We start from the raw sequence: 26311 nt of genomic DNA, 5'->3' as shown, positions 1-26311 counted from the left end.
GACAAACAGACAGGAAGTAGTCCTCTTTTTGGAGAGCTCTCTTGGCTGAAGCAGGAAGGGTAAGGCTCTTAGCTCTGACCTCTTGGCTTTCTTCTCTGAATCGGCTCTGTGTTTCTTATTTAATAAGACGGTTGGTTACATCTACAAGAAGTCTCTCTAGTGGCTGGTTCCTTTACTTCTCTGATCTTTCAGCATTTACCCTGATATTTGACTCTGGGTTTTTATTATTAAGACCAATTAGAATTTGTGCTACAACTGTCTACCACATGAGAGGAGCCTGAGCACATTCCTAGGACACTTCACCACAGGCTGGCTGAGGAACCCAGTAGGTCTACTTGCAGACTTGCTAAAGAGTCCATCTGTCTCACAGATCAGATGCCTTGATACATAGCCAGCTGATTCCTAATTTTCTTTTCTATGTGTATCAATGGCATTCATTCAGACTTAGATACTTAGTGGTCATCTGCTGTGGGATGTTCTGTATGGCAAATGTGTTGCTAATTAGTCAATAAATAAAACACTGATTGGCCATTGGCTAGGCAGGAAGTGTAGGCAGGACAAGGAGGAGAATAAAGCTGGGAAGTGGAAGGCTGAGTCAGAGAGACACTGCCAGCCGCCACGATGACAAACAGCATGTGAAGATGCCGGTAAGCCACGAGCCATGTGGCAAGGTATAGATTAATGGAAATGGATTAATTTAACAGTTAGCAAGAAGCCTGCCATGGCCATACAGTTTGTAACCAATATAAGTCTCTGTGTTTACTTGGTTGGGTCTGAGGGGCTGTGGGACTGGCAGGTGATAGAGATTTGTCCTGACTGTGGGCCAGGCAGGAAAACTTTAGCAACAAATGGCGTCCAACGTGGTGGCAAGAGTTTCCACCTAAAACCTGAGAAAAGATTCTAAAACAGAGCTAAAAACAGCTTCCTAATTGTCTCTCTCAAATGAGCAGCAGCTGCCAGTTTGAACTACTGGTGGGTTCCTAGCGTGCATGCTCGACCTGCAGTATGGTGGGAATGAGGCCTCTGCAAGTGGCACATTAAGCTGCATGGTGGATTTAGCCTTTGCTAGTACAAAACAAAAAAAGAGGTTTCTGGGCTACACGCTGCTTGGATAAAAGCATAGACCCACAATAGCTCCCAGAGCTGGTGGAAACGTACCACCACCATGTTGGGAAGCTGCGGTGGGCAGAGCCAGCAGCCACAGCTGCTGCAGTTTAAGGCAATAGATTCACAATAAGACAGATTCAGATGTAATAGTTTACAATGTGTGTAAAAGATACGTAGGCTTAAAAGAGACAAAAAAGATGATATATAGAGTTATAGAAACAAATACATAGTTTTAAAAAATAAAGTCTTTAAAGAGACAGTAAAGGTAGTATAAAAAATAAGCCACGTAAAAATGGATATTACACAGAGAATCTGCATTGTGTTGTCTTTGGGACTTTTAACTGCAGAAAAACATTTGATTGTAAAAGCTGTTGAGTTATGCCAAAATGTATATTTTAAAGGTACCTTGACTTCAAAATTTGAATATAAGGATATGTTGCTTTGGAAAGGAGACTCTGCTTTTGTTCCCACAGAAAGCCAGAGGCTATGGATTTGTTCCAGATTAAGATACATCAGGTTTGACCAGCCAAGACCCCCTGAAAGGTCTCCGATGACACCATGGCACAGATGATCCATCATCCAGAATGGTTTCAAGGCAACTGGCTCAGACAATACAGCCTCAGGGACTATTCCATAATCCTAAAATTTTCTTTGTTTCCCCATAAGATACAGCGCCCCCCTCCAGCAGGAAGTAGTAAGAGAAGCTACGCCCAAATTCCCAAATTATATGTAATTTTACTTTGTTAAGGTTAAAACCTTCCTTTTTGGAAAAAAAAAGGGGGGGGAAGTGCTGTGGGATGTTCTGTATGGCAAATGTGTTGTTAATTAGTCAATAAATAAAACACTGGTTGGCCATTGGCTAGGCAGGAAGTGTAGGCAGGACAAGGAGGAGAATAAAGCTGGGAAGTGGAAGGCTGAGTCAGAGAGACACTGCCAGCCGCCACGATGACAAACAGCATGTGAAGATGCCGGTAAGCCACGAGCCATGTGGCAAGGTATAGATTAATGGAAATGGATTAATTTAAGCTGTAAGAACAGTTAGCAAGAAGCCTGCCATGACCATACAGTTTGTAACCAATATAAGTCTCTGTGTTTACTTGGTTGGGTCTGAGGGGCTGTGGGACTGGCAGGTGATAGAGATTTGTCCTGACTGTGGGCCAGGCAGGAAAACTTTAGCAACAGTCATCTCTTCTTCACCTGTTGTGGTATAAATATGGTCATGGTCTCAGTCTAATAGAGCTGAAGCCTATTAGGGGCAGCTGCATGTGGCCTTACCACAGAGTAGCCTACACACATCTGCAAAACATGCTAGTTCCCTGAGCTTCTCCTTAGTTCTGACGCCCTTGGACTATGAAAGGGGCTGGAGCAGAGAGAGCCAAGACTGCCTATGGACTTCCAAAATTAGACCATCAGTTTAGTTTTAACTGGTAAGTGATTCAGTAACAGGAAGTGAGGTCCAACATACAAGCTCTATTGGGCATACGCCTTTTGTTCCATTGGGAGGGGACAACACCAAGCTCTTCTACAGCAGTCATATGAGCTTATAGAGGGTTTAACTACAAACTTGAGAAGGGCTGGCCACAGACCAGAAGTGATACAAGTATAAGTAAGATCAGCAAAAATATAAATTTATAAAACATGAAAATCTATGAAAGAGTATTCAAAGACAAAATCTTGGGGCTGGAGAAGAGAGGGGCCATAGGTGGCCCTGCAATCTGATTTTCTAAGCATGGGGGACTGGGAGGAATGAAACCCCCTACTGTGAGACACACAAGGCTCAATTGTGAGCATTTTCTCCAGACAGAGCAGTTTTTATCTTAATTTAAATGAAGTTAGTGGAACTGAAAAGGATCAGGGACAACTAAGTCATCTCTGTTGCTCTGAATGCAGATCAAGGGCACACAGCTCAACAGCAGATGTTTGGATGGCCTTCAAGCTGGCTGCTCAGACTCTTGTGGTCTTGGGTTGTCAAAGTTACTACCTTACTGTTGTAAGGACAAACCCTGGCAAAGTTGTATTTAACAGCTTTCTATCTGAGTCCGAGGGACCACTTAAGAACTATTGACTAAGGTGGTGACCCTTTACAAAATATGACAGTGATTCTACTTAAGTTAGTATTGTCTGAGGAGAAATGGGCCCTGGGTCATTTTCTAAGAACTCATGGGAAACACTAGGACTATATTTACAGTGGCTCTAACTTTAAGTCACAATGAAACACACTGGTGGGAAATAAAAGAGAAAACTATCTTGGCCCTGTTCACACTGAACTTGCTGTGTATGTGGCCCGGGGTATTGAGGTGTCCCTTAGCATTTTCCCACACATAGTAAGTGTAGGTACGGTTTGTAGATCACCTTGTTTATCTCTACAGGATCAGTCTATCTGCCTCTGAGGCACCAAGCTGCCTGTCACTCCCCTTCTTGCATTGGAAGTTACTTGGGGAACTTCTGGAGAGCCATCTTTTCAGCCAGTTTTGGGGAAGTGTAGATTGAAGTCGCTGTTGGCTACATGGGATTAGCTGGGTAAAGAGCTTTTTCTGACATGGAAAATGCCACTGTGAGCATCTGGGGTCGACAAGATGTGCTGGCTATCTGATGTCTGCTTTGCAGCACAGTCAACAGAATACACCCTGTAAACCTTGTCTAAGTCCTCACCTGAGCTTTAATACCTGGTACATCCCATGACAGGGACCTCTCCTCTTTAACCCTCTCTTACACTTGGAAACAGACTCCAGGATCAAGAGAGAAAAAGAGATTAGAGGTTTGAAGCTCCTGACAGATAGAAAAGATGATGGATAATTTAGGTAGATTAATTCAGATGCCTTTGATGAGTCCTTATCTTTGATAGAATCACAATAATTTTCAATAATATCTTTGATCATATGATCTCAACACATTTCACTGTTTCTGTGAAATTTAGAATGATCATTCTTCATTTAAATGCTGGGGAGACTGAGATGATGTATGAAGCTGAAGATACAGGGAACCAAACACAAAACTTTGCATTGTTGCCTTCCCTCTCAACCTTTGAACAAAGTATCTTGCACTATTTTCTTCAGATGAATAAACCAACAATATTGTCAATGGTTCACATAAAAAACAAACAAATAAACACAATCTTAGCATACCATCCCAGAAAGGTTGGGGTACAAACTCTTACTCAAACAGATAGAATAAGTAGAATACATGTTGACTTATCAACCCATGATGGCGCCAAAGGGGATCAGAAATAAAGTTAAACTGGCTAACAAAACTATAAAGACAGAGCAGGAAAAACAGAAGAGTTGAATTCTTACAGAAAAATAGTCTCTCTCTCTCTCTCTCTCTCTCTCTCTCTCTCTCTCTCTCACACACACACACACACACACACACACACACACACACACACACACACACGCAGAAAAGGAAAGGAGGCTATTTATAGCAAGCAAAAGTTTTTGTTAAGTTTAGATTTCAACAAAGGTTGGTAGAGGAACAATATAAATATTATTTAGTTGGGGGAGAGGTAAAGAGAAAGCCTGACAAATGTTCATCAGAGAATGGGGACACAGAGCAGATATGTAGAGCTGTTTGAAAACTATACCATTGAATTTATGCTTCTTCAAAAACATAGTTCTGTAAACATACACTACACAGAGCCAGTCCATTGACATGAGACTGAGAAGTTGGAAGGACATGGTAGACTCATTGTGAGCACTCTCAATGGATAAGCAACTAACTCCATATTATGTTTTACAGATAAATCTGAACAATGAGGTGGGTATTAGTCTTTTCCTAGGTGAGTTAAATGAAACCATGATTAGAAACACTGCCTTAGCCACTGCTCTCTGCACAGACTGGAATGTCCTACTTCTCCAGTGGATTCCTGTGTTATCTTTTCACCTCCTTTCTGGAATCACTTAGTGGTTGCTCAGCACCACATGTGACAACTGGTCACAAACCCTGGTTGCTCCCGGCACCCACCACCCACCCACACTGGGATCCAGGGCTTGGGCTGTTTGTTCAGAGTCTCCTCCCTGTGGCTGCCTCCCACTCCCCTCCTCACCAGCTGAATGAGGAGACAATGCATTGGCACAAGCAACCATCCCACATTTAAGACAAGTGGGAGGTGCTGATTCACCAAGACAGTATTTTATCTCTCCAACAGGAAAACAGGATTGGATCACTGGACTTCCCTATGCCCCATACTCACACACTAACACATGTTGTGTAAAATAGATAGACATACTTGGCAGCATGAAACACAAGAAACCAAAAGAAAAATTATTAACTATTTTGATCCATATCCCCTCCACTCATCTGATCAGTAGATCCAACAGGGCTATTTCTTTGTGCTTTCACTGTAAATTAACATTTTTGTCAGGATACTGTCTTTAGATAGAAGTCACCTAAGATGCCTTTTGTACGTATGATATTATTGGTGTAGTAGCCTTAATCTTCAAAGACCTTGTCAGACTCTTCACTCTGTCCTCATACTGTGGGTGCAGAGGCACCTTGCTCTGATGAAATTATAGGGTAGGGCTGGCTTCACTATTGCCACCACTAGCTCTTCCTATGAAGAAGAACCAAAAATCAACTTAGTTTGAGCTTGTGTGAGATGACTGGAATAAATAAAAAGAGAAAACTGCAAGGATGAGTGTAGGAAAATTACTTATGAAGGCCAGAATTTTAGAATATAAGAAGAAAAATGAAGAGAATATCTATAAAAAATTCTAGAAGGTAAGATTTGCAAAATGAAAGAACTACCAGAGAAGTATATATAGGTAGAAAAGTTTAAAGACGGATATAATCAGATGTTTTCTCCCACCCACCTGTCCCAAATATCTAGCAGCTGCTTCCCAAATAATTGACTCGAAGGCTTAATATAAATTATAAATGCTTGGCTGATAGCTCAGGCTTGTTACTAGCCAACTCTCTTACACTTAAATTAACCCATAATTCTTTTTTTTGGAGCTTAGGACCGAACCCAGGGCCTTGCGCTTGCTAGACAAGCACTCTACCACTGAGCTAAATCCCCAACCCCCATAATTCTTATCTATGTTTAGCCACATGGCTTGGTACCTTTTCTCAGTACGACATTCTCATCTTGCTTTCTGCATTTGCCAGCTACTCTCTGACTCCACCCTTCTCCTTCTCATCATCCTTAGTTTGGTTACCCCGCCTATTCTTCTTGCCTGGCTACTGGCCAATCAGCGTTTTATAAAACCAATTTGAGAGGATTATTCCACAGCAGACAGAATCAGGATATTTTAAAGGTTGGATGTATGAATATACATGTAAACTCTAAATGAACTTTGGCAGTCATTTAGAGTTTCATTATAATTTAATATACTGCTTTGAGTGATTTTGGTGGTACTGGAGCTTACTGGAAACTATGAGAGTGGCTCTCTGTTGATGTGCACACATTCCTTCATCAAGGCTATCACTGTCATTCTCCTCCCAGGCTAAAGTGACACATCCTAGTATGACTGGCAAGCGCTCCACAAAGGGGTCAGCTGATTTTGCCTCAGGTAGTGAGAGCTTCATCAAGGGGCTGACATTTGTACAGTATCTCAAAACGAAGTATTCACTCACTTCTACAATGTGTCCACTGAGGTCATAGGTCAATATATCCATTGCTATGTCACAGGGGTGGGGGGGTGAGAACAGAAGTAAAGAGAGGCCAGAAGCCTTTAGAAGATCTACTAAAGTATGAAAATTGGGAAAAAAAGGTGTTGAGACATATATTATATATTTACAATACAAACAAGTAAGATACATTCAAATTACCACTATATTTTCTTTCAAATACAATTCCAGTAAGGAACTATAGTACTTTCTAATGATCTAAAATGAAGACTCATTCAGAAACAAGTAACTCTTATCAACTTGTCTCAGAGAAAACTTACATAAGTCCCCAAGTTCCAGCAGGTGATGATGTTAAGAACACTTTTGTCTCACCTATTTTTAAAACAGAATGGGAACAATCTGGCTTTAAAATGCAAACCATCTTTCTAACATCACTAAGAAATTTTCACCTGGAATCAAATTTGTTCTCAACAAAAATCCCTGTAAGAGAGGGAAACTTTTTATTATGACACCGAGGAATATATAAAAAAGAAAATTCAAAGCATCTTTAGCATGATTTTCTTGAAAGGACTATTAAGGACTGATGCTTATGATATAAACAGTTCTCACATGCAAGGAAGGTTCTCTTCACTCTGCCTTTGAATTTCTAGAACAGCTGGGAACTGTTTAAGAATCTGTCTCAAACACAAAAGTGTTTAACTAACTTAATGGAACAAGTGAGGGGACGTTCTCTGGGATTTGAGCACATCAGGGTCAGATGGTAGTTATCAAGAGGCTGTTGGTCTGAGCAGCAGCTTTGCTGTGTGCAGCCTAAGAAGGTCACATGGCTCGCTTGAAGACTCAGCATGAAGCGAAGGGAAGAACAGAAGGAGGTTAAGGCAAGGAAAGAGAATACAGGAAGAGGAGAAGGTGCAAAAGAAAGGGAGGGACGTCTAGAAGACTCTACTGGCCAGAGGTGCAGACAGAAGGACTTGCTTTAGGCAGGGCAGGAGGTTAGGCAAAGGTAGATGGGGTGATGTGGTGACCGGCCTCCTTTTTAAGGGTTCCTGGCAGCCTTCATCTAATTGATGGTGTATAATAATGGCGTCTCCTACCCAACTTGAAGCAGCCTTCCTGACTTCTAACTCTCCTTAGATAGAAAAGTCACCAAACCTACTTTCAATTTCTCTTTCAACAGCAAGTTGGTCCTAGGGCTTTGGAGGTATCTCCCTCTGACTTCACAAAGGTCTGTTACCATTTGTACGTGCAAAAGTGGATGCCATGAGTCAATCAATGAACAATGAGCCACTGTCAACACCCCACCTTCCTCCTCAAAGTGATTTCTGACAGGCTTTCTGAACAACTAATAACCATCCTAGTAATGAGCAAAAACCTCCCATTGACTTTCTAGAGGGAACACGACCCTGTCAACAGTCTGACTTAAGCCAAGTTATGGATTTCTGACTGCCCTCTATTAAAAGGTAAGAGTTCACGCTAACAGAGTTTAGAAGTTCTTGTAATTTGTTATAGCAATAGGAAACCAAACCCAGATTTTTGGATAATTGAAGGGACATCCTTAAGGCACAAATACAGACATGCTTTTGGGACACTGATGAGCCATAAATGAAGGGGGTGGTTGTAAGTTAAATACTGAGTGGATGTCAGTCAACTGTCCTGGGTTATTGCTTTCACCTGATGGGGACATTAAGGCTACAGGAGCAGCAGAAGAATGTAATCTTAGCACCTTTCACAAAGTTCAGAAATACACAATGTAGGTAGAATCAGAAAAGGATTAACAGTCCAACATGATCCTACCGTTTACCATGACCCTCTTCTTACCCCTGAATCAAGAAGCATAGATCTGTCAGTACTAAGTAGCTGTTATTTTTCCCCTATATTACGTTGTCTTCGTACAAAGCAAGTACTTAAAAGAAAATCTCAGGAGTTGAAGACCAGGTTCCAGATGGTGTCTTTTGATAACTACTGAATGCACAAGACTAAATGATGATGAGGATAATTATTAACAAGTAGACTAATAAAAAAGACAATACAGAGCACAAGAAGCTAATATTTATACAGCCCTTTTATTTTCAGAACTCTAAAACACTTTCACCTCAAATTCTAGGCAATGTATACAATAATTGTGTACCTGCTTACCTGTGGAACTCAGTTTTCCTGAGCTGGGTTATTGTCCCCACCTATCAGCTAACAGATGATAGGTTTTAGCCCTTGTGCCTAAAGGCAGAGGATGGCAGGCAGTTTTGTCTGAGCCTATGGATCTGGGATACAAATACGCGTGCATGTGTGTGCGTGTGTGTGGTGCGTGTGCGTGTGCGTGTGTGTGTGTGTTTGGATAAAATGCTGATAGGCCAGTAGCCAGGCAAGAAGTATAGGCAGGGCGAGCAGAGGAGGAGAATGCTAGGATGAAGCGCGGAGTCAGGAGTTGCCAGCCAGACACAGAGGAAGTAAGATGACAAGGCAGAACTGAGAAAAGGTATCAAGCTACTGGCTAAACATAAATAAGAATAATGTGTTAATTTAAGTGTAAGAGCTAGTCAGTAATAAGCCTGAGCTAATGGCTGAGCAGTTATAATTAATATAAGCTTCTGAGTGATTATTTTATAAGTGACTGCAGGACGGCAAGACCATGAGGGACTGGAGGAACACAGGACTGTGGGGCCAGATGGGACCAGAGAAAACTTTCAACTACAACACGGGTCTACATAGCCCTGGTTGTCCTGGAACTAGCTATGTAGACCAGGCTGGCCTCAAACTCACAGAGATCTACCTGCCTCAGCTTCTTGAGTGCTGGGATTAAAGACTCACTTCCTGGACTTCAGATCTGCCTGGATTTGACACTAACTCCCTGTGTGCACTCTTCTTCCCCCATCTTCCAGAAATGCTCTTTTTGAGAGGTCATCTTACGGCTTCCACTCATGCCTCCTGCACATCTGACCCTAGTACTGACCTCCTTCCCTCCCTAGGCCTCCAGCCCAGTCTGCCTCCTTGTTCTTGCCACATGGATATCCTCAAGGCACCATGGATGTGACAAAGTCAGTCCCCTGCAAGCCAGTCTTCTTGAACTCTTATCTGGGCTGTCCCCTACTCTGCCATTCTCTGGTACTGGTGTCTCTCTCTGCTCAGCCTGCGTTTCCACATGCTGCTGTTCCAACTGATCTCTAATCCCATAGCCTCATCTTTGTAATGGCCTGCTTTTCTCACTTCCATTGCTCTATGTCAGTGAAAGCTTGATAATCTTTCCTTGGAGCTCTGCAGTTTCTGCTGTTTGGCTTCAGGATGTTACAATTAGAACTAGTTTCCATGACAGGAATTTAATAAACACTCTTTCCACTGGATCTATAAGACCTCAATCATATACAGCATACTGCATTTTTATACATTGATGTAATATTGAGAAACTGTAAAGATAAATCAGAATGGTATTTAAAATGTCTACAGGGCAGACTGGAGAGATGGCTCAGTGATTAAGAGTACTGATTACTCTTTCAGTAGACCAAGTTTCCATTCCTAGCACCTACATGGCAGCTCACAGTCACCTATAACTCTAGTCCCAGGGGACCCAATGCCCTCTTCTGGCCTCTGAGGGTACTGAGCACACATGTAGGCAAAACACCCATACACATAAAATTAAATATTTTTAAAAATCTACAGGATTCCTGCAATGCACACTAAAGTCTAAGACACGTTTGACTCCCTGCACTCCATTCACATTTACTCTTGGCTAGGCTTTTAGTCTAGCATTCTTAAACCAGTTTTCATGAAGCACGGCACACACACCTGACTCAGCCAGGAAACTAGCCATTTATTTGCATGACAAAACACATAAACTCAATTTTGCTGTCAAGGACAATGCTTATCCCTGAATAGAGGTCAATGGAACCATATGTTGAACACTCTTGTCTATGAGGCAGATCAGAGCTATGTCAAGGAATAATCATTTATGGATATTTCACCTCAGATCCTTATGGAAAATTAGCCAGACAACATCTCAACTTTGCTAGTAGATGTAACAGTAAATGGAGAAACCAGACTCCTGAGTCAAGGGTTCAAGGAGCAAGGCAAGACAAAGCATCCAGAGAAAAAGTAGAGTAGAGCCCAAAGGAGAAACATAGGCTATATTTAGTAGACTCAGGACAGTTGATACCTGGACAGCAAAACTGTTTCCAAGTTGGATCTGGAGAGATGGTTCAGCAGTTAAGAGCACTGGGTGCTGCTCTTCCATAGGCCCTGAGTTCAATTCCCAGCATCCACATGGCAGCTCACAACCATGTATAACTGTAGTCCCATGGGATCCCACGCCTTCTTCTGGTTTGCAGGTGTACATGCAGATGAAACACCCATATATACACACATAAACAAATGAATATTAAATAAAAATGTTCCCAAAAGGAAGAATATGGTATGGGGAAATTACATTTGGTAAGGAATAATAGCATAGCTTGGTGGTGGTGGCACATGCCCTTAATCCCAGCATTCTGGAGGCAGAGTCAGGCTGATCTCTAAATTCAAGGCCAGCCCGGTGTACAGAGTGAGTGAGTTCCAGGGAAGACACGGCTATACAGAGAAATCCTGTTTCAAAAACAACAGCAACAACAAAATAATAACCTTATTGGAAGCATAAAGGAGGTAGGCTGAGAGAAGAATACTGCAGTACTGCAAACAATATTCCTTATAAATCCTCTATGAGCTGGGTGGTGGTGGTGCATGCCTTTAATCCCAGCACTCAGGAGGCAAAGGCAGGTGGATCTCTGAGTTTGAGGCTAGCCTGCCTGGTCTACATATTGAGTTCTAGGACAGCCAAGGCTACACAGAGGAAAAAAATAAAAAAGCCTGTATGAACACAGGGTTTTTTTAAAATTTTTTTGATTAGTTAATTTAGAGGGAAAGAACATTGTTGATTTTAAAGGCTAGCAAATTGTGTGTGTGTTTAAATTTCAGAATAATTGCTGGGATGAGAAAAATGGTATAGGTAATTTACCTGGCCACAGAGTTATCTCTCATAGGAAATTGCAGCACTCTAGGTGATTCATATGCTATAGGTGGCCTATGAAGTGTTCTTCAAAAGGCTTTTGTTGCAAGGCTTGGTACCACACTAGATGATTCAACCACTGAGAGCTAACTGGATCTGAAGAGGTCTCCCATCTAATCAACTGATTCTTTCACTGGTAGATTCATGGCATTACTGGATGGTGGGGGTTGGTTAAGGGAGGCAGGTCACTTGTGACATACCATGTCCCTGCCCTCTTCTTTTTTCCCTTCCTCTCTCTGCCTGGTTGCAATATGGAGAGCAACTCTACCTTAGCTCAACCTTTACAACAGTGCTTTGCTTCACCACCAACTCAGAAACAGAGTGAGCCAGCGATGGGCTGGAATCATGAGACAGAATAATCTCTCCTCCTTTAAACTGATTTCCCCCCATGTTTGTCACAGAAATGGAGAGCTGAATGACACAATCAAAGCCAGTATAAGCAGGAGCCGAGCTCAGGCTAACTGTTCTCCCTGCAGTAAACAGGCAGATGCTAAAACACATTGCTGTGGGATGTTCTGTATGGCAAATGTGTTGCTGATTAGTCAATAAATAAAACACTGATTGGCCATTGGCTAGGCAGGAAGTGTAGGCGGGACAAGGAGGAGAATAAAGCTGGGAAGTGGAAGGCTGAGTCAGAGAGACACTGCCAGCCGCCATGATGAGAAACAGCATGTGAAAATGCCAGTAAGCCACGAGCCATGTGGCAAGGTATAGATGAATGGAAATGGATTAATTTAAGCTGTAAGAACAGTTAGCAAGAAGCCTGCCACGGCCATACAGTTTGTAACCAATATAAGTCTCTGTGTTTACTTGGTTGGGTCTGAGCGGCTGTGGGACTGGCAGGTGACAGAGATTTGTCCTGACTGTGGGCCAGGCAGGAAAACTCAAGCTACAACACATTCTGGAAATTATTTTGTAGATGTGAAGCTGTCAGTATTAGGATTATAAATAACCTATAAATAACCTAGATATGTGTGTGTGTGTGTGTGTGTGTGTGTGTGTGTGTGTGTGTGTGTGTGTGTATTTTTTTTTTTGAAAAAGGGACAGAGATTCCAGAGGAGTTCTCTAGTGATGCAAGTCATAAAAGAATTGACAATAGGGATACCAGCTAAGCTTAAGGATAAATCAAAACCAAATTTTAAGTAATGGAATGTATATATCTGTATAGATAGATTTTTCAGTCTTTAATAACACTTTAAGAAAAATATCTAAGAGGCAGAAGAAAAGCTGAGGATACTATACTCTGTACACAATTATAATTGTTATTTCATTAGGTATGAATTGCTCTCAAGGGGGGGCAGCTGCCAGGGAATGATCACAGGCTTTAGGAGGAAAGGTATATGCCCCCAAGGATTTTCAATGTGATTTTATGAAGGATAGAAAACACACAGTGGAATATTTGAGAATCAACTGAGGAGACTGAAATTTAAAGCTCTTTTGGTTAAGTCCAAGGAAGGAAAGGGGCAGGAAAGGGCAATGTGATTAAGGAAGGATATAAAGATTAGAATGAGGAGCCTAAGAGGGAGGCTTAAAAAAAATAAACAGTGATTTAGAGATATAAACTATTTATAAAATCAAGCATTGAGAAGCCCAAGAATAATTCAGGAGAGGAAGCATTATGACTGGGCACTATGGACAGCATTCCAACCACCATGCTCATGTAGTGTGAAGGCAGAACCATGGCAAGATGTTAAAACTGCAAAAGACCTTCCAGAACCAGCAGCCTAACTTCTTTTGCAGGTCTGGCAGTGCCGGAAGAGACACACTAGCCCATAATCAGGTCTCTATGCCTCCTCTGACCTCAGCTCTCACCAGTCAGAGCAAGGAACAAAAGCAAGCAGGAGTGGAAGGGGCATGAGAACTTTAAGGTCACAGGATCAGGACCTAAGCCATGGGCTGACTACCACCAGGGCTGGAGCGAGGGATAGCACAGAGGGATCTCATTTCCTGCCCTAAGAGCCAAGTGTGAGAAGGTGGTGGGTGAGAACAGCAATGGAGGCAAGGGGAGTTTCAGGACAAAAGGCCAGCTGGGTGAACACAAGAGCTTTTTACCCCAGGTACTTAGAGACAGAGTGGAGGGACGCTTGAACTGCTACTTATACACATCCTCTGATGACAGATCAGATTCCTGAGGTCTGGAAAGTGTTACATACCATTATTCTAAACAAGGCTATGAGATAGAACAAGCAATTATAGGCCATTTAGCTTAACATCATTTACAGAAAAATATTAGGAAAAGTTTATGGGGGGCAGAGGGGACAACTCGGCAAGCATATGGTAATTTGATTAGGAACAGGCCTCATGCTTTCACTGGAGGAAAGCTAGCTGGCCTGATGGACAGCTTTGAAGTTACTGCCTTCTTAGTTTTATATATTAATCTATGGATTTTTCTCAATATCTATAGTAATTAGAAATTAATTTAAGATGTCTAAATAAAACGAAAACTAATCATAACCAAGGACATAAAAACACAATGGGAAGAAAAATGCAAGTTAAATCTAGTGATATTGTGAGAGAAAAATGCTAATAAATGTCAGCAGAGTTTAAGCCAAGATATATTTCTTTTTTCTTTTTTTTTAAGAAAAATACTTGATTTTTGGTATTTTGACTCATTTCCTTAAGTTCTCTGTAGGAAAAAAAAAAGAAAAAAAGAAAAAAGAAAAATGGATTTCAGCTAGTTTCACTGAAAACAAAACAAAATACTTTTTTTCTTTTTTGTGCACTGGCCTGGTCATTTGCTGTTGTTAAAAATCTAGCACAAAAGTATGGATACTAGATAATCTATCCTTTTGGAGTTTTTTAATTTAAAATTTTTCAAAGAAAAAGAAGACATCTTTGTGGTTCTGTAAGTATTAGGTCAATATCAATTACTCATATTTCTTTGATATGTCTGTAACACTGAATAGCTACTGAATGTTAAGAAAAAATAAAAGGATAAAAAACCAAGAGAGAAAAAATGCATTGATATTTAAATATACAATTTAATATATACTTTATATAACACACCACACACACACACACACACACACACACACACACACACACACACACACACACACACACACAGAGTAACTGAGGCCTTGATGACCCATGCTATACTCCTATGATTGATCTGCACAGGTTTTTGATTGTGACGGCCTACTTTTTCAGACTGATGGCATCTACATATCTACCACATTTACTGAGGGCAAGTCAGTCTGTTTATCAGTGCAGTATCAGAGTCCAGGAGTGTGGGGTAAATATTTAGGGAATGAATAAATAAGAAATGAATGTGGCCAGTATAGCAGATATTTATTGTTTTTCAGACACTCTGATTCCTTTTATCCTCAAATAATTCTTTTAAAGAAATTCTATAATTAATCCTATTTTTAACAGTGAAGAAACAGAAACAGTGATAAATTAAGTAACTTGCCTAAGGTTTTATATATATAAATCTAGTAAATGACAGGTGTGAAATGCAGACAGTCTGGCCAAAGGCCCATATTTAATAGAATATTACTTTCTCCCAAAAATAAATACACTGGGGCTGCAGAGATGGTTCTATGGTTAAGAGTACTTGCTATTCCTCCAGAGGACCTGGGTTTGACTCCTAGCACCCACATGGCAGCTCACATCTGACTATAATTCTTGTTCCAGGAGATTCTTCCTTGTCTTATGACCTCACATGGGCACCATGTGGTACACAGACATACATTCACACAAAACACCCATACACAAAAAATAAAAATAATAAAACCAGAAATGAGTGTATTGTGTAATAAATCTGTGTGTCACTAAGTGCCTGTAAGGAAATTACATGTAAGGCAGGAGTGTTTTATTTTGTTTTGTTTTACAGGTCTGGGGATGGAAAATGGAGCTTTGCGCATGCAGGAAAGGGATTTACCACTGAGCTATCATCCTGCCCAAGGCAGTAGTCTCAAGTATCACAGAACTCAGGCATCCATTTTGTCATCACCTAATCCTCTGGAACTCAGAGGCAGTGGGAAGTGGAAAGCTTAATTTCCCAGCCTAAGCTTTCTGTGGTAGCAAAACTCCTCAGTACCCAAAGGAGCCATAAAGACTCATAGGTAGAGTACCAAAAGACATGACTCCATTCAGCTCTAATCACAAGTTGGAGTCCTTTATCCAGAAGAAAAACGTTCTATACCCTTCATGCTAAGACAGAAGCAAGGTTTAAGGTTCTGTGATACTACAATCAATGAGGAGAATAATCATTGGCACATGTGGATCTGTGCCCTATATGGGCTCACCAGTGGCCTCTTAGGTTAAGGAAAGGGCCTCTTTTTTTTAGGGGGCGTGGATTTCCAGGACAGGGTTTCTCTGTGTAGCCTTGACTATCCTGGAACTTACTCTGTAGACCAGGCTGGCCTTGAACTCATAGAGATCTGTCTGCCTTGGCCTTCAGAGTGCTGGAATTAAAGGCAATCAACACCACTTGGCTAAGGAAAGGGCCTTCTTTTTTTTTTCAAGACAGGGTTTCTCTGTGTAGCTTTGCGCCTTTCCTGGAACTCACTTTGTAGACCAGGCTGGTCTCGAACTCACAGAGATCTGCCTGCCTCTGCCTCCCGAGTGCTGGGATTAAAGGCGTGCGCCACCACCGCCTGGCAAGGAAAGGGCCTTCTTAAGACCAGGCTGAAGCTAATTTAGAAAAACAACAGCATAATACTCTATTTTCTGTTTTTGTTGCTTTAAGAGATCACTGTTCTAAGATGTATGTGTGTGTCCTTATTATTTCTTGTCGTTTTAAAATTTTTTCTTTACTTTATTTCTTTTTCAGTCATTCTAGAACCAATTCCCTATAAGGAGATATAGTCTATGCTTTTAAAATATTGAATGAATGAATGCATTAAAATGTTAGTTATTTGGAGGGCGCTAGTAACTGAACCTAGGGCCTTGTGAATGCTAGACAAGTATCTATCACTGAGCTACATTCCCAGCCCTAGGTTATGATTTGGCTCTGAGTACCTGTACATGATAAAGAGCTTTGGGGACAGATGGCCAAAGCTGATGAGAACAAGTTTTGGTAAGTTTTCGAACATGTGAAAAGAATACCAAGAAGCCTACCAAGAAGCCTCAGGGCTATACAGGATAGCTTGAGACTGAGAAGCAAAGTGCTATGGACTGAAGAATCGATGTTCTTCCTTTCCCTCATAGAGTCTGCTCATTTCATGTCTCTGCTGGGTCTAGCTGCCAGCCTCTGAGGGACCTAGTGCTTCTCAGGACTAAAAGGAAATGAATTCTTATGGCTGACAGGGCTTCACATTTGTAAAAAGCTTGTTTATAATGTAGTCACCTTTCAACTGGAAGAACACTGTCACCCTGGAGGCAGCTCCACAGAAAGCCTGTCACTTCAGTTGATCCAAGTTTCAGAGAACTTGTTTTGAGGAATGGGGTTAAAAGTTTAGTTTCACTATGGAAGGAAAGCATGCCCAACTGAATATGAGGGTGAAGTGTGGTGAGTGAAGTGAACTCAGCCTACAGGCGCAGACGACGAAACAGAGTCAAATCTATAACCCTGTAGTAAAGGGACTCTGTGGGAGAACCAGCCAAGGGAAGGGGCAGCAGGAGCGCACAGGAAACCAGACACCACTCTTGGGTTGTTCAGACAATGCTGGTGTCAGGAGAGCTGCAGAACAGGTACGATGACAGCACTTGAGTGAACAGAGAATGGAAGGGAGGGATGCAGCGGGGCCGGAAAGGGGGTCGGTGGGGATTCAAGAGCAGTCTTGTTAGTCAGAGGGTCCTCTTCCTGTTCTACAAATTCTTTTGTTCTGGGCCCTTATCAATCCCACACCTTGCCTAAATGAGAATGACAGACAAGTCATTCTTAATGACTTCCTAGTTTTTGAAACTATTTTTGTGTCAGAGAAAGAGCCTCATTTAAGCAGTTGTCAGAACACAAGTTTTTGCCAGTATGGTTAAGTTTCCACTCTGAAGTGACTGTCTTTATTTGTGAGAAGAGAAATGTGTCCCTCTGTATGACTTGTGAAGTGTTTTAGAGAAACGATGCCCTTGCAGCCTTCAGGACAGGGGAGCCAGTGGCAGAGGGCTGGGGCTTTAGAGGAGGTCTTTGCTGTGTCAGCAGCAGCATGGCTAGTATCTTCCTCTAGTATCTTCCTCCCCCAGGGACAGGCACATCCTCTCCTAGGCACACCCACTCACCATTAGCTAAGAACAATCATTCTCTGTGACAAAGCCTGGCCACACCCTGTGGGGGACAATGCAGGACTGAACAGCCCTACCTCTCCTAAGACACTGTTCCTTCCTTTGTATGAATTTCTTTCTGTGTGTAAGAGGCACACACTGAACATAGCACCCCCTTTTTTGGGCGGGGGCAACATAAAACAACACAGTTCAAAGAGTGGCCAGTAACCATACATTTCACTTTCAATCTGTTTTCACCGGCTTTTCCCAATCTCTGAAGGATGTATGACACATCAGAATTTGGTTCACAACCCAGAGAAAAAAGGTTCTAAAGGATCTATTCCACAGCCACTCACTGTACATGTCCTGACCTCTCTGAAGACACTGCTTTCCACTATCTTTAGAGATTCATTTGAAACATCTTTAGTTCTGTCATCATCATGAGTATGGATTACATCAAAGCAGTGATACCAAGTTATCATTTATATAAACTTAGAACAGGAAGATGTACAGTATATACTATTGACACAATCTATTTCTCTTTTTAAAAATTATTGTGTATATGTGTGTGCATGTTGTACAACACATGCCTATGGAAGTCAGAGGACAATTTTCAGGAGTTGGTTCTCTCCTCCTGCCATGTGGGTTCTGGGGATCCAATTCAGGTCATTAGCCTTGGCAGCAAGTGGTTTTACACATTGGTCCATTTCCCTGGCCCCTAAGTTATTTCCTAATATGTGATCTTCTCTATTTAAAAATTTATCTGTTCACCTACTGTATTAAACAACTGTCTTGTTAGACTTTTGACCTTTTTTCCTCCCCAAAGTCTCTATCCTCAAAGACTTTAGTCTGGCAAAGGAAGGAAAACATGAAAACAAATGATTATAACAGGTCCTAGAGCAATGGTTCTCAATTGATAGGCCACTACCCCTTTGGGGTCAATGACCCTTTCACTAGGGTTGTCTAAGACCACTGGAAAACACCAATGTTTACATTATGATTCATAACAGTAGCAAAATTACAATTATGGAGCAACAACAAAAATAATTTTATGGTTGGGGGTCACCACAACATGAGGAGCTGTATTAAAGGGTCGCAGCATCAGGAAGGCTGAAAAACACTGTCTTAGAGTGTGCAAGGTAATTACAGAGACAAGGGAGAAATGTTAGTGGTAGTAGAATATTGGTTAGCAAAGGATCCCTGTAAAGGACGGTATCTGAGCCGAGCCTTATAGTTCAGGGGAGGTCTTTTATGACTTGTGCACACATGACTTTGTGCCAGATGCATAAGCATGTTAGCAATTTGTCTGAGAGTGTGCACACATGGCTAGCAAGATAGGTGTCAGGTAAAAATGGCCTCTGGCCCTAGAAACTCTGCAAGTCTAGGGCTTGGTAAAGCAGACATCTTGTGGGTATCAGAGATCATTCCTTAGACCAGACCAATGAGATGAGATAGTCCAAACTATAATCCCCATTTCTGGAATCAACTATTTTCCTGGGTGTGTTTTACTTTTGTTCTCCTTTATAGAACAATGAATTTTTGTGGTGAGAATGGTATCTCAAACTTAATTCTCCCTGTTCTCGTTTGGGAAGTGCCCTGTGGAGTATGCCAGAGAGGTGTGTTAGAGAGCTTTGAAGGTTGGCAGCAGGCATTCCATGAGGGCATTTTCCCAGCCAGCTGGCCAAGTGTGGTCACACATTGGGTGGTGAGGAAGTCCTTACCACTTCAGTTGGTCGGTAGTATTTCAGATCCACAGTCACATGAACTTTGCCGGTCTCTTTACATCTGCCCACTTCATTTTCATTCTTTCCTTCCCACCTGCAAAGAAGACAAACAACCAGTTCTTAATTGCTCGGTAGCATGTGGCCACACTGTGGTGCTCAGGATGGCTTGCACATCTTCTCCCTGCAGGAGGGCATAAGCGCATTAACAGCAGGGGCAGGCCTGCCCTCAGCCTTGTTATTAGAGCAATTGTGGCTTTCAAAACTTTCTGTATTTGTTTGAAAGGAAGTTTCACCACTCCCTCCTTCCTTTTAAAGAAAAATCAAGATGAATTAAGAACTGAGACTTTAGACATAAATAGATGAGGAAAATAAAGGAACTGGATAACTTTTAGGGTTCTCAAAGATGTTTTTTCTGTATTTTTCAAAATTATTCTTTGTAGCCAATTATTATGAATTAATTATTGTCATTTATTTCCCCCTTTATTTTTCTTTTCTTTCATATTTTAGGCACAGTTAGTATCAGTCCAGTCTACCCTATCTGGTGAGAAGTTCCAAACCTTGTTGGACATAGGGTTCATCCCCACATTAAGTGTCTGTGAAGGAGGCCTCATCACTCCACCATGGATGAGGAGCCTCTCCGAAGTATACAACTAGTTGTTCATTTCTTGTCCTCTAGCATGATCTTCCTGACTTGGCTAGGATGTTCCTAGACTGAGCTTGCCTCACTAAACATTAGAGGCTGACAACAGGAAGGATCCACCATGACACTCATGGTGTCATAAGCTCCCAGGCTCCAAGAGCAGATTCTCATAGGAAACTTCTTATCTGCTTTGTGTTCTCAGTTTTCATAAATGGAGCAACTAGACTTGGGCTTGGTGGTACACATCTGTTAACTCCAGCTATTTGGGAGGCAGGGTCCTGAATCAGGAGATCTTAAATTCAAGGGCAATACAGTGACCGCCCCAGAAAAGAGAAGAAAGGAAGAGAAAGCCCTTGATTTACTGCTGACCTTGGATTCTCTATAATCTAATATCCCAATAAAAGAATACACTATAGTTTGAGTTATTTTTTTACATTTTTTTTTTTTTTTGGCAAGGAAAGACAAGAAATGAAAAAAAATCTGACTAAGTTTGATTTCAGTGTTTATCCTTAGAATGCTTTACCCTGAACACAGGACAATTTTGTGTGCTCCCCAGATCACTCACAGAAAGGGCCAAAGGGAGGAACAGAACATTCAATGGTTACTTGGATATGTCACAGATACCTTTGAAAATGAACATTAAATACTGAAGAGGGTTATATTTCGAAACAGGTTGAATATAGACTGGGCTCATAAAGTTTATTTTTGACTATTATATGACTATTTTTGTCAAGTCACCTCTTGGCAGCAGAGGGAAACTATTTGTCTATTGAAGGACTATTCAGGTTGCTGGTCTGCTGAATTTCCCAGTGTACTCAAGGCAGATATAAAAACCATCCCATGACACAAAGAATAATAGTACACTATGTTGAACTATATAAACTAAATAAGCAGTCACTTCCCACAAATTTTATCTTGATCAATCAAAACAGACGCATTTGGTAATCTACTTATTAGGCTTAACTTCTTAATGTTGGGTAGATAATTTGACAAGTAACAGAGTAGAAAATTTCGAAGCAATTTGTTTGGAAAATTCATATCAAGATAGTGTGCAGGTGTTTTGGGCAGAAAAGGTATCTTACAATGAGATGGTCTGAAGTATATTGACAACCCTCACTGTCTCTCTTGAATATACCTCACATTTTGACTAATATCTACTACAAAAGAGGATATTTGGTAGTCATAATTTTGGGGAATCAGAATTTAACTCCAAAGTTGATTATTTTAGTAGAATCTTCTCATTGCTTAGGCTTTCAGTAAACAAAAGAACATGTTCTACTTACTAGGCATTTTCTAACTATACTTTTGTCTACATTTCATACTGTACAAAGAGACACAATTCTAACAGACAGATTCTTCCAGGAAAGCATTTCCAGCTGAGCCAAAGGGTGAACAGAAACAACAAACATGGCATTTTCCCTATTTGTAGCTAAGCATTTAATCTATAACAAGCAAAATGACTTAATATATATACTCCTCCTGATCCTGTTTCTTCCACATCACCATCTTTTCTCCCAAACCACCCTTTGAATCTGTAAAAAACCCATATGTGGTGATATATTGTGTACCCTAGTAAAGTTGTCTGAGGATCAGATGACACAGCCAGCCACTAGATTAGACATACAGGTTAGGCAGTGGTGGCACACACCATTAATCCTATCACTCGGGAAGCAGAGATTTGTAACACTAGTCCAAAGGGGTAAGGTTCAAGGAAAGGTACTCCTCATCTTAGGAGCTTATCAAGTGGAAGTCTATAGGCAGACTTAGGGTTAATGTGACTTTGGCACTTTTGGATCCAAGAACCCAACAAGCCTTTCTTGTAGCTGTCTGAATACTGTATGCTGGGCTTCCATCTTATAAACTGTGGACTACAGTCAAAACAGTCTTGCCCTTCATAATTGATTCAGCCATACTGAAAAATCAAATAGAGACCATGAAATGGGTCACAGCAGAACGAGTTCAAAGAAACCACCTTCTCACTTGCACTAGATCTTCATGAGGGCAGTAAGCAGAAGTTTCAGCCAAGGGCCAACATCATTCAGTTACAATACAAGAAACACTTGTGTTAACACATGAACAGTAAGAGCTAACTTGTCCTAACAAGCGAGGCTGTAACTCAAAGCAGAACTTCAGTGTCAACGAAATGACCATGTCTTGACAGGGAGTAGAGGATTCAGCTAATTAACAGGAATTACTACCCACTAATTTAGATTGGCGGCTCCTTAGGTAGGGATCCTGTATAATTCAATTTTAAAACTAAATTGTCAGTTCCTAAAAAGCATTATAAAAAAAAAAAACAGAAAGCAAGAAGAGTAACTAAACTACTCCAATGAAGAAGATGAGGTTCTATTAAAATCTAATCTATTTTCTCCTATGGTAAAGAACTGGCAAGGTACCCATTTTCCTGTAAATAAATCCTTACCCATGTTCCTGTAAGCAGCCCTAATGAAAACCATTCTCTCTCACACACACACACACACACACACACACACACACACACACACACACACACGAGAAACCAGAAGGAGAGACTAGATTAGAGGAAGGGGGTCAGCAAGACTGTCAGGAGAACAACAAAAGGTAATGAGGGTGAATATGATAAAAAAAAAAACAAAAACCCACACTATACCTGTGTATAAAAATGTCACAATGACACCCATCAGTATATAATTATGTGTAATAGATGCTAAAAATAAACATAAAAAACTACTAACATATGGGGCTAAGGATTTCTTGTGGCCCAGGGGTATAGCACTTGCATTTCATGTTCAAGGTCCTGGGTTCCATCCTCAGCACAATAAGAAAAGAAATCTACTTAACCAGGAGTCCTGTTGAGGTAACAAGAGCAAAGAAATCAATTTTAGGACTACTGCATCTGTTGACTGGAAAGGCAACACTTCTCTTAGTGACTGAAAAGTCCCAGGAACTCAATATTTAGCTCCCAGACAGGCTGTTTCATGTGGCTAGAGAAGGAGGAAGCAGTGCTTAGTTTAGGAAATGACACAGATGGATCCTGGAAGACTTTCCAGAATCTGAAGAGGGATGATGGTCTGTTCATCCCGCAGGTTCCTTTCAAAAATCAGTAAATTCATGAGGGCTGAAAGAACAGGGAAGATACTAGAAGAATCCAGTTTTGGAAGCTAGAAGACAAATTGATGACTGTCAGAAGATTCAGCAGAAGCCACAATGGGAGAGCTGTAAATGAACCCTAGCATGTTTAGGAAGCAGAGCTGGCTCCTCATCCCCCCTTTTCTTCCTCAAGTGCCTCACCCAGACTGGTGAAGAAGGACTGAAGGTCACAGGTTCAGGAAAGGGTAGGTCCAGACACTGAAAACTGAGGAAATTTAGTGGATGCTGAGGGCTGAGATTACTGTCCATGTTCCAGCAGGTGGCAGTCAGGTCTACTTCCTTCCAAAGGGTAGACTGGGAGGTGTCCCCTGGACATCAGAGAGTTTATACCTAAATGGTCCTGTCAGGTAACCTCATAGTGACACAGACAACTCCAGGTAATTTCTAACTATGTCGTCAAGGCTCCCAATTAGCTTCTTAGGCCCCGCTTTTCAAACATAACCAGAAAACCAAGGATTATCAGACCAGATAAGTGAGAAAAGCCATATATGAGAAAGGTCGAACAACAACAAAAACAAACAAACAAAACCAAAAACAAACTTTTGAGGAAACAGAACAAGTAGATGTGAAAAACAAAACAAAACTTTCACATATACTACCATTCATATTCTCAGAGATATAGTAAAGATAAGATATATTATAAACAACTATATTTAAAAAAAAAGGACAACTTGAGGGCTGTAGAGATGGCTCAGTGGTTAAGAGCACTGTCTGCTCTTCCAGAGGACCCTGGTTCAATTCCCAGCACCCACATGGCAGCTCATAACTGTCTGCAACTCCTGTTCCATGGGATCTGACACCCTCACAACAGATAAATGTGCATGTAAGATAAAAATACATAAAGTAATTTTAAAAAGGACAACCTGAAACATAATAGATTTTAGAACTCTAATAAGAAACCCAGGAATTCAAAATAGAAAAGATGTTGAAGACAAAAGTTGAAGAGATTTCCCAGAAAACAGTGCAAAAAGATATAGACATGAAAAGACAGAAGGAGTTAAAAAAAATTCTAGAGTGCACAGGAGCCAGTATAATAGATTGTCAGAAAGACAGTACATAAGAAATAGAGCATGGCAAATTATCTTAAGGAAGAAGGAAGTTAGGAGAATTTGAAGACTGCTCAGGAGCCCAGTATAATAGGATGTCTAGGAAGAAAAATCAGAAAAATGGAGTAAAGTGAATTATCTTAAGATAAATCAAGAAAATTAACGAGAGCAGAAGCACATGCATTTGTAGACAAAAGGTAGCTCACATCATAGATGGTGCAGACCCACCTTCCATGGAGTTTCAGAGCACTGAGACCAAGGAAAGACTACAGCCACCTTTCAACATGAAGAGACAAGGTTGGGAGTCAGATGGCTCCTTAAGGCTCAGCTTAACACTACAAATACAAAAGCAATGGGGGAGTGCTTTCAAAGTTCTGAAACAACATTATTTCTACCCTGGAAACATGAATGGGCACATTGCTAATTCTGAGGACAGACGAAAGGATATTTTGAGATACACCAGAGTTTTGAAAATGGTGTCAGCAAACAGAGGTTCCAACTTAAGAGAAAACACATGAGTCCTTTAGATGGGTGTGAAGAAAGACTATGGATGACAATACTTCTGAGAGTCCAAACTGAGTCAAACCAGAAGGTTTTGCGCTTGAGGAAAACATGACAAACAGTCTAACATAGGTGGTCCGAAAACCTTGTTAGGTGATTTAGAAAGCTAGGGAAATGTTTAGGGTGAAGCTAGTGATAAACACATAGAAAATGAACCAAAAAGACAAAATACATCTAAGAGTGGTATGGTAAGCAAATGATAATTGTTCATAAAAGTAAAAGTGGTCAAAGTTTTCTGGAAGTTTCAGTAATGAAAACACAGAATATTGAGCTAATAAAAATTAAAATATAATGATAGAGTAGTACGAAAATGGGAGTTTGCAGCATGTGTAGGGAAAGAGAACAATGCTATCACGTTGGACAAGAATAGCCAACAGATAATGCCTAGAAGGGAAAGATCAAGGCCCAGAATTACAAGTCATTTAAAAGCATAGATATAAAGGCCATGATAACCAGCTGAAAGAGTGAAAAGGCACAATAGGATTTTAATATACAAAGAAAAATAGAATAAAGTAAATAATTACCTTGTAATAAATCAAGACAATTTACCAAAGCAGAACAAGACACATTTCCAACAGAAAGACTGAAAGAGTTCCCCAGCAACATAACACATGGGGCTGGCTGGGAAGATGGAGATAGATAGAAAGAGAGATTATGATAAAGATTGTGACAATTCTTGTAGAAAGAATGGAGATTAAGTTATGTGATTAAAACAAAACAAACAAACAAACAAAAAACAACTAACAATTGGTAAGTTGAAGTAAGAAAACCGTAAACAAATAATGATCTTGACAAGTCTTGGGCCATGATAGGCCAGCTCTTCCTGGCAGCCCCTTTGTATGGCCCCTTTGTATATAGAATGATCTATGATGAGCTTCATCCTGGCCTAGCCAGAACTTTGCTCTAGGCACAGGCTTTCTGTTCCATGCCTTCCTTATGAATTTGACTTCCTCCTAGGTCTCCTGTAACTTTGCCTCTGACACAAGGAAGGCTAATGCCTTTGGAAACATCAACATGCTGGCAGCTGTAGTACCTAAGAAATGTCCTGTAGGTGGGCAGCTGAGTTTGTAAGAAGCCTGGGGAGAAGGTGCCTGGAGGAGGCAGGCCTATGGTAGAGTGTGGCCTCAGAAACTAGCAGAGAAAGGCATCTGCTAGTGGGTGGTCAGCAATGTTAACTGCCAATGGCCAACTATGAAAGAGAATGTGGGACTGGTAGAAAAGCTGTTGGCATAGTATGCTGAGGTTTTGAAAGAAAGTGGAAGAGGAACTTTGGGCTACCTATTATCAAGGTAGAGGGGAGAAGGAAGTGCAGTATGGGTTAGAGGAGTGCAGGCCCAGCGACCTGGTATATGCAAAAAGGTGAGTG

The 26311-nt window shown here is 41.1% G+C and overlaps 1 protein-coding gene across 1 annotated transcript in view; it reads right to left on the bottom strand.

Moving 5' to 3' along the window:
- Gmds (GDP-mannose 4,6-dehydratase) overlaps positions 1–26311 on the bottom strand; it is a 580335-nt gene that overhangs the window by 82487 nt on the left and 471537 nt on the right. Inside the window, exon 9 of the mRNA XM_052727412.1 lies at positions 19567–19663. Within this exon, the coding sequence (XP_052583372.1) occupies positions 19567–19663 (97 nt within the window). The remainder of the gene's footprint in view (positions 1–19566; positions 19664–26311) is intronic.

Source organism: Peromyscus californicus, unplaced genomic scaffold (genome assembly GCF_007827085.1).
Source record: "Peromyscus californicus insignis strain IS unplaced genomic scaffold, ASM782708v3 Scaffold_8__1_contigs__length_139910024, whole genome shotgun sequence".
NCBI lineage: Eukaryota > Metazoa > Chordata > Mammalia > Rodentia > Cricetidae > Peromyscus > Peromyscus californicus.
Note: the sequence above shows the minus strand (reverse complement) of the source record. Positions and strands in the feature narration are given on the sequence as shown.